The sequence below is a fragment of the Falco cherrug genome, chromosome 3, assembly GCF_023634085.1.
Source record: "Falco cherrug isolate bFalChe1 chromosome 3, bFalChe1.pri, whole genome shotgun sequence".
Classification (NCBI taxonomy): Eukaryota; Metazoa; Chordata; class Aves; order Falconiformes; family Falconidae; genus Falco; species Falco cherrug.
In genome coordinates this window covers 41,034,930-41,044,552 of record NC_073699.1, presented here as the reverse complement: position 1 = coordinate 41,044,552, position 9,623 = coordinate 41,034,930, and the positions used below count along the sequence as shown (strand labels likewise).

Here is a 9,623-nt window from a genome sequence, read left to right as displayed (position 1 = left end):
ACACATTAACAAACAAAAGCAGACAACTACTTCAGTTAAGCCACTAATTCCCCAAGTTATTTAAAAACAAAACTAGATTTTGACAAGCTTTAATAAACTAGCATTGCTGTTAAAGAGTTTTACTGAAAGTGCATAAATCAGCTTTTGCACAAATTAGGAAAACAAAATCAATGCCACTGAATTTTAGTTGATGTAAATACAACCCACCTGCAGCTGACAAAAGCATTTCAGTTGGAGCAGACACGACTTGATCTGTCCTACCAAATGTCTCAGCAGGCTAAGGCTCCTTCAGTGAACTGCTTGCAAGAGACAAGTCAGTTTTGAATGTAAGCAGAATTAGGCACTTTAATCCCGGGTTTCTAATCTCTCCTCTACTAGACCTACGCATTATCAAAAGCTGTTCACATCCTCATTAATTCTGGTCTCCGCTTCTATAGTATCTGAAATAAAACACTGTGAACCAACTATGTAAAGCTAATTATCTAGAATGTAGAAAATAATTTTTGATTTAAGTATTCCATGTTTCCATTGGTAAAAATAAATCATCTGAAGGTGTTCAGAGCTGGAAGTAATTATAATAACATTAAAAACAGGATCTTTACATGTTAAGAACTGATTTAGCCTTTCCCCTTCTTTACATAGAAGAATTTTCTCACAAAGCTTTCTGGTGCACTACAACTAAGTAGAAATCCTGTCCAACAGCATCCAGCTCAGTTTGTCATTTACTGTACCTTTAATTACAAACAAAATAAATAATTCTTGCCACTCAAAAAACAATCCATTACCTTCACAAATCCTTCCAAACCTTCTTCCTCCAGAAGGTGGTGAAACTGTATTATCTATGTACTGCGAATTCAAACTACACATGGCTTTTTGAAAAAGGTTACACCAAAGTTAACTTAGCAACCACTACCCACTAGAGAAGACGATCATGAAGAGAGACCATTTGAGAGAACACACTGTTTTGTGCAAGATGGTTTTATTAACAGACCAGAGTTTGAAAGATTGCAGCTGGGCATCTGAATCTGGAAGGGGAAGAAAAAAAAGTTATCATTAGAAAGATGTAGATCTGAATCTACTTTGGCCACCCAAAGAATTAATTTATTTCTTTGGTATATACATTACCTTTGGTATAAGCTAATACATATTCAGCTTGTAATTTAGGCTGAAAATACTAATTTTATTACACTGGATTTAAGACTACAATAGTCTTGCACACCACAACTAACTCCTAGATTAACATCTCCTCACTCAAAACAGATTTCAAGTGCCAGAACTAACAATATAAACATTTCTACCTTGAACTACTAGTACCTGATTTACTGTATGTGTAAAAGCATAGCAGGGAGGAATCACACTGAGGCATTGCGGACATTCTAACTTTTGCCACAGTAACTATCTTCAGCACATTTCAGGGGGTGTTTACATACAAAAATGAAAGCAAAAAGCAGACTTGAGACCAGGTCCTCTAAAGCTGCTTGAGAGCTAGTGAAACTCAGTATCTTGCCAATACTGAACTGTCTAAATTCACTATCAAGTACTATGCTCTTTTCCCCCAGTCTGTATGAAGAAATCAGTACTGAAAGTCTTAATTTTGAGACTACCACTGAAGTAAAAAGACAAATAGCAGGAAACCATTTACATATAGGGAAGCGGAATAAATGCTCATCTTCAGATACAAGTATTGTCATTCAGAAAGGCCAGGTATCTCATCTGAACCTACTGCTCTAGTTGCTCTAGAAACTACAACATTCATCTATTTTCTACATGTACATTACTTGCATTTTCAACATGCACTCTATTCAAAACAGTAGGAGAAGAGCAGGAATAGAAGTGCAGGAGATGATAACAATCTGTTATCTCAGCTTTACATCAGCGGCAAGTATGTTTGGTGTCCAAGCAGAACTAACTGTTTACAACCGTAAAAAAGGAACTGCATGGTCACTTCCTAAATTGAAAGATGGCGTAAAACCTGATGTCTGCTATTTACATCGGATGCTGAGCTAGAAGTCCACTGAAAACCACAAGCAACCAGCTGAATATCCCTCGTTTTCGTGCCAATATACTGCTCCTCAGGCATGCACAGCCACCGCAACAGTACTAGAAGCTTCCTTCCTGTAGGAAAGCTCCTGAAAACAAGACCACCAGTATACTTCTGATGTCTGTCAGAGAAGATGGGGAAAGGATCTACACTGACAGAAAAGCTGCAGGGTTTTGATTAAAAATAGCAGCTTCCATCTTTTGCTCAGAAACCAGTTTCACAAAGTGAAAGTAGTTTTGCTCAATCTTGGTTATGAAGCCTCATGCACTAATTAAGTGAAACATCTGCCAGTACTGAACTTTTAAGTTTGTACCACCAGCAGCAAAACTTCCTCCCACAGTTGAATCAAAAAGCTTTACAATAACACTTTCCCCAGGAAGCAATTGTTTTCCTAAAGCTCAAGTCTCCACATGCTATGTAACTAGTGCTTTAGAACTGCTGCTTTGCAGATGGAGACAGCAAAGCAACATGCAAGCAGCTTGAGGGAGCAGAAACTGAGGATGAACAAAAAAGCTTCAAGAAAAAAAAAAGCTATCACATGGAAAGGTATTTCATAGGTCTCCTTTAGTTCCTTGGACAGATGGCAGACCTCTATGAGCTCAACTTTCTAGAAATGTTTTCACAGCCAACAAGGCATAAAAGGCTTAAACAAACAAACCAAAACAACAAAAAAAGACCTACCTCCCTTCAGAAAAAATTCTGAGAACTCATCCAAACCGCAACTGCTCCCATTTTAAGCTTTAAAGTCACAACACTACCCACTATTTTTTTTATTAACCAACCTCTGGAAGTTAGAAATTCCCAAGTAAACTGCACATCTGATGTCTAAAAAAACCAAACCCAAACATAACAATCAAAAAAACTTCTTGTCTTTGGAGGAATCAGTTTCAGAAACACTGGGTCCCTGCTTGTTATTCTTTCCAAGCATCCTAACAAATGAAGTTTTCCTAAATTCCAGCATATTCATCACACCAAAAAGTCATTTTATCTTTGACTGACAATAAGCGATGGGTAACATCAAAGCTAGTTTAGTGTGTAAAAAAGGTGGAAGTACAAGAATTCTGAAAACACAGTTTTGGCTTTTGGCTCTGAATGGCAAAAGAGTTCTCATCAAAGCAGGAAAAGCAGAGTGACAACAATAATGGTATGACAGATTGTTTGAGCTAGATACTATAACTTCAGGACTCAGCTGTCACTGTTAAACTGCTTTAAGTGTTAATAAACCTTCCTACTTCTAAATGACAAGACTATTCAAATGGGCAAGTTAGTCTCTCAAAATTAACACCCTGGACATGTTAACATGAAAGCTTAAACTGAATCATTTTTAAGCTTGAACAAGCTGAAAATTTAGAAGACTAAAATGGTGTCAATTGATAATTTAATTTCTCCTAGTCCTAAACAGGCTCTTATAGCAGAAATCGCACAATCTGAAAGAACACTGTACTTGCAATTGCAAGACTTTGATCATAACACAAATTCATTAATGAGGGCTGAAATTTTTAGGCAAGATCTCAAGGCTTCCCATCAAAAAACTCAAATAAGGTTTTAAAACAAGTTATTGGTAAATGAAAAAGTTATTGGTAATGCTTATACTTTCTAAACATATCTCCTATAATGAATACCTAATTTCTTCACAAATGTTTATGCTTTATTAAGATTTAAAAGATAAAATCAGAATACTGTATTGTCCAAGAAGCTTTATACTGTAGTTGCCACACAAACATGAGTGAATATATACTAAATCTGAATGTTCAACCAATTATGGCAGCAACCTACACAGCAGAGATGGAACAGTGGTTAGTATTAACCTTTGGTAGTATCTCACCATTAGTTCATTCTCCTTATGAGTCTGTTGATCTGGTCTTCTCTGTTACCAGCATCCCCACCTTCCACGAAGTGGATTGTTTTCTTCTTCATTCCACCCCGAGGAGAGGATAACTTGAAGGGCCAAAGGAAGTTGTTCACAACTTTGAAGTTCTTGCCAACAGTGTAAATTTCATGGATCACATCTTCCATGCAAATGATGCCAAGCTTTCCTAAAATTCAGAAATATCATTTTCAAAAAGTAGGGTTACAGAGCCACTGGTCAATAACAAGCAAAAAATTATCAATTTATTATTGTCATACCTATTTATTTTGATAAACTTCAAGAAGTCAGAAAGCACCTGCTCTACCACAACACCTAATGACTGACTTTTCCAGTTAAAACTGATTAGCTGCAGCCAACTCAACATTATTGTTCCATGTGGAAGAGGTATCAGTTTTAAGGGCTGAATATTTGTAGCCAGAAATGAACAAAAAAATTCAAACCTCACTTCGTGAATCTTAGGAAAAGAGACTCTGTTCTTAGAAGAAAAGCTAGATTACATACACTTAAACCGTAGTTCTGTGTAGCTCAAGGGAAATTCACTGAACTACTCACACTGTTGAATAATGCAATAGCATGTTTTCTTAACACCTTTCCAGAGTCCTCAGTGACATGTTTCAAGTTAACTGCTCAGAAAATATAATGCTAAAAAGGCAAGTAATTATAGTATAATACTTGTAGCTTTATAATCTAATTGTCTATTGCACTGCAACAGGAACAAACATGACAGTCCAATTTGAAGTGATACACAAATCAAATGACATCAGTGTTTGCTTTCATTCATGGCATGACTGGAAAATAAGAAGCCTCCTACTTCAGTCTACTTCCTGACAAATGACAGCCACACTTCGTTTTTACTAAACACACTAATCACTTTTACTAGCTAGTTCTTCTGACAAGAAGTTTAAAAAGTCTGCTTAGCAGATCATGAAGGTCTAAGACACAAATAACATCCAATACTGAAGTCTGAAACTTCAAAGCTTTGTATAGTATTTTTCCTGCTGCAGACCCTCTTCCTTACTGGAAGATCTACCCACCCACTAAAGGTCAAGGAGTTTGCATTTACAATTACAAATTCAAAATGCTAGTATTTGATTCTTTACACTGGTTTTCAATATTTCCTAACAAAATTTACTTCCAGCTTGCTTTGTATTAAGCTGTTAAGACAGAAGTAGATATTATTAATCAATCGCTACTGTTCTCCAGAGATACCGTCCAGCTCTGCATTAATCACCCAAATGCAACAAGTTTGTTTCTTGTTAAGTGAACCGGTATTTACCAAGGCGTTTCTGAATCAGGGAATTATCAGTAAGAGCAATGCGCTGCTTGTTGATCTTGCCATAACCACGCTTGTAGATCAATTCATGCACAGACTTCAGATTGGGATAACTGAAAACAGTCATGAAAAAAAAAACACCTTAAGTCTTTCCGAGCCACATTCCAAGTCACCATCCCCCCATTTAAGATCATTTCAGCATGTCCCAAAAGTAAATACAAAGGCAACAGAGGAGCAAGTCTTCCTTATACCAAGTTCCCAGGAACACTAGTATGACAGTGTAAACATATCTAGCAGGCGCTACCTTTTAAAGCACTGCCTTAAATCACATTTTCAATTCAAAGCAGGCAGAGTATGCAGGCTATACAAAAAGATTTTAAATACACGGGAAACCTGCAAATCTAGCATAGCAAAATGCAAAAGGCACTCAACATTTGCATGCTGATTTGCTAGAAGTGGCCCCTTAACTCACCCCCATGCAATATAGGGTTCAACAATCCGCAACATGTTGATAGAAGCTTTGTTGAGTTTTACAAACGTGCCATTAAAAATCTGACGCAGGCGAAGAAGTTGCAATACCTTGCGGACCTTAGGGCTGACACCATTGGTGCTAGAGAACGTAAGAAAAAAGCCTCAGTTATCTACATCCCAGAAGATACTAAGTATTAGGTTAAAAAACCCCACAATAGCATTGTTTCCGTATGGAATGCATCACTATTTTACCAATCACACAAACCAAGCTTAGTAAATTATGCACTATCTCTATATATTTCAGTATGAAGGTAAAACATACCTTCCATGAAAACCGAAATACACATTCTACTGAAACAATTTAGAACTATCTTGTGCTCTCCTGAACATAATTCTTTCAGTCACACCTTGTTAGTTTTTTGTAACACTTTACCAAAGGAGACTTGAAACACTTCAAACAAAGCTTAGCAGAATGTTAGGGAATACTGGCATGTAATTTTTCGACATTAAGGTGAAACAGAACTATCTGCACGTATTTGTAGCCTTGCCTTCTTAAAATTCAGGGATGCCTGAAGATCATAGACACAGCCAGCATAATGATTTTACATTTAATTAAATAAGCCTTTAGTGCATGTACAACATACTGCCAACAACTTTTCAAGCCACAAGAGGAAGGCTTGATTTTATTTACATACTTAAGCCCTCAAAACAGACAGAAATGTACGTAGAACTGTTTACATCTGTACTTAATCTTACCCTCTTATCCTGATCACGAATGCCAGTTTTGGTTCCGCTGGAACATAGTAATTGCCAGCTTTTCGGGCCATCCTGGCCATACGGATCTCCTGCCTATACATGTGCCTGTACTCCTTGTGGTAAGCTTGGGCTCTTGCATAGATGAGTTTTCTTTGTGCTTTACGGTGCTGAAATCAATTGAAAATTACTTAAGATTATACAATGCTTTTTAACACGTGAAAATCACCTTCAAATAATGTAACATGTTCTAGAACTTCCCACAAGTAACACAGATTAAAGGAACAACTGCCCACATCACAGAGCTAAGAATCACTCTGGGGGATACTGAGTCAGGGAAGACTCAACAAATCAGTGCTGCTTTAACAACGTTATCTTGCATCAAGCTTACCCTCAAAGGCCATAACCCTTGCCTTGTAGAGGACTAACTTTCATCTTACAGATAACTCCATACCTTGCCCTTACTCTGTCCAGAAGTGGCTTCTTATTGACCAAAAGAGATAAAGCACATGAATCCAAAAAATTAAAGAAATATTAAGGTGCTAAACCTAAACACTGTAAATTTATGTACTGCATTAGATCAGCACTAACAGCTGATAGAACAACAGATAAGCAATCCTAGTTAAGGACTTGTGAAACACTCACCTTTTTAATAGCCAACATCTTCTTCTGACGTTTGACTTTTATAGCTGCATAAGCCTGCCGCTTTTTCAGCAGGCTTTCCGGTACAGATGGCACCTTCTTTGCTCTAAACAAAAAGAGAAAAAACCCCTTTTTAGCTGATATGTAAAAACCGTACTTTAAAGTTACACATGACGATCAATGCAAGCTCTTAACATTGCCTCGAGCCAGTTCATTGAGGCATCTTCCTTGTTCCCACATTTCCCAGGACTTGACCCCGCCTGAGCAGATCATCTTTTACACGAGGAAATCTGACAGACTAGCTGTTGAGCTGCACACACTCTACATACACAACAATAAAAACGGAGACCACTTGAGGGAGAGGAAGTTTTTACCCTACTTCGCTACAATCTAACGTTTCAAGCACATCTGTTTTAGGTTAATACACGTTTAAACGGATACTTTGACTGAAAATAGTTTGGCAATATTCTGAAATTTCTTCTGCAAGACTTCACACTTACTTAAACTCTTAGACGTGACACAACTACCGAGATCGGTGTTTACAGAGCCACAAATACCCGGTCGAGCTCTTACCCTCAGCCTACCCGGGTACGCCTCCCTAACGCACGACACGCACCACTTCGCGCACCGCAGCGCGGCACTGACCGCCCAGCCAGGGAGAAGGGCCGCCCCACCAGGGAGAAGGGCCGCCCCACGGCCCCCCAGGAAAGCGGCGCCGGGCGGCCAGCTCTCCTTCCCCGCCTCACCGAGGGCCGGCGGGGCAGCAACCCCCGCCTGCGGGACGGACAGGACAGTACAGGACCATCGGCGCCTGCATCCCCGCCGGGCCGGGCCCTATCCCCCCACCGCTGCCAGCCCCAGGCCATTTATGCTTCTTCCCGCGCCACCGGCGGAGGCCTAGCGACAGAGGGGCTGCGCGCCGCGTCCCAGCGGCGGAAGCAGAGAGCTAGCACCACCACAGCCGCCGATGGCGGCGGATTATCACGGGGCGGGACGGCCACTTACTCCTTCTCCGCCATGATCAACGCCGGAAGGGAAAGGGCGGGCGCATGCGCAGAGCCGACTTAACCCATCGGCCTGCGCGGGCTGGGCCCTAGTGCCGGCAGGACCCCGCGTTTGTGCGTCCGCTGCGGTGCCCGCCCGCGGTGCGGCGCCGGGCTGTCCGGCGAGCGCCTGACGTAAGAGCACCCGGGAGCCGCCCCCCGCCCGGCCGGGCCGGCACTGGCTGTATCCGGGGCCGGGCGGGGAGCGGCTGCGCCGCCTAACCGTGCAGCGCAGGGTTTCCCCCTATTCCAGCCTTCCAGCCTGCATCGAAAGCGTGTGGGACGCCACCTCCCGCCCCGCGCTGTCAGCACCGAGGCGGGGATGGAGGCTGACGCCAGGGAAGTGCCGCTCCCGCCGCCCCCCTCCTCGGCCGCCTCCACACCGGCAAGCTGGCAGCGCGGAGAGCCAGGGAAGTGGGGGCAAGACCGAAGCAAGGCCGGGCCCCGCTCGTGATTTGTAACTGCGCTCGACCCCGGGCCCCGAAGAGCTTCCAGCGGGAGGCCCCGGGTTTCCCGGGCGGTGTGTCCGGCCCCGCACCGGGCACGCCGCGCCTGCAGCACCACGCAGCGGGGCGCACCGGGGATTGGGAACCGCGGGCGCAGTTTCCGATCTCATTAAAGTATCGCTTGATTTCGTTAGACCTATTACAAAAGAAAGCAACTAAAGTCAGCACGGAAACGTGCGACGGGACACCTGCTGAAGGAAAAAGTCGCTTGCGCGTTCTCCCGAAACTTTTGCGCGCCAATTTCTGCTAAATCGCAGAGGCAGCGTTCGCAAATACAAAGTCCCAGCAGCTTTTCTGAAAAGTGGCGGCCGCGCAGAGAAGGACGCGCAGCGCAGCGCTCCGGTACATGCCTGCCGGCGGGGTGAGTCCTGCCCGCCTGCGTCTGGCGAAGCCCCTCCGGCTGCGAGCGCCCGGCCCCCGCCGCTCCCGGCCCCCCCTGCCCGCTGGTGTGTATATATTGTATGCAGGAAGCGGCAGCTGTTGTCTGACGGGAGATAACGCTTTCTGCGTGCCGGCACCCCAGAGTCCCCATTTCACTCGGTGGCTGGTTAGACATTAATAGTGTCTGTATTTGGCTGACTGACATTCCCCTCCCCCCCCCCAAACCAACAACCAAAACACTGGGGTTTTGTTAAGCGGCTCCTCGTTGCACAGCAGGGAAACCCTAGGCCCCCAGGCCTCCACGGAACCCGCGGGGACCCCGGCAGCTCGCCGCTTCCGTGCGTCTCTAGCCGTGAGCGCGAGCCCTTTACGTTCGTTCGTACTCTTTTCACCCACGCTCCGGCGCCGTAAGGGCCGCCGCGGGCCTGCCTGACACGCCGTTTCCCCCCCACCAGCCACCGCCGCTCCTCCCCGGCCCCGGCCGAACCGCCCGCTGGCACGGTCGCTGCCTCGAGATGGCGCTACGGCGGGGGCCCGCGGGGCGCTGCGCACCCTGGGACGTGTAGTCCCCGCGTCCCGCCGCGGGGGGCGGGCGTCTGCCGAGCCCCGGCCGCTGGCAGTTGCCGGGGCGCCCGCACCCGAG

General features: G+C 44.1%; 1 protein-coding gene across 1 annotated transcript; it reads right to left on the bottom strand.

Annotated features, from left to right (window-relative positions):
* Window positions 1-962: 962 nt before the first annotated feature.
* On the bottom strand, window positions 963-8,211 carry RPL7 (ribosomal protein L7). Its single transcript, XM_055706154.1, has 7 exons — window positions 8,056-8,211; window positions 7,054-7,156; window positions 6,412-6,578; window positions 5,657-5,794; window positions 5,188-5,297; window positions 3,867-4,077; window positions 963-1,025 (listed from the first exon to the last, which is right to left on the bottom strand). The coding sequence occupies exons 1-6, from the start codon at window positions 8,067-8,069 to the stop codon at window positions 3,869-3,871; spliced, it is 741 nt and encodes a 246-aa protein (XP_055562129.1). The 5' UTR covers window positions 8,070-8,211; the 3' UTR covers window positions 963-1,025; window positions 3,867-3,868.
* Between the last annotated feature and the right edge of the window lie 1,412 nt (window positions 8,212-9,623).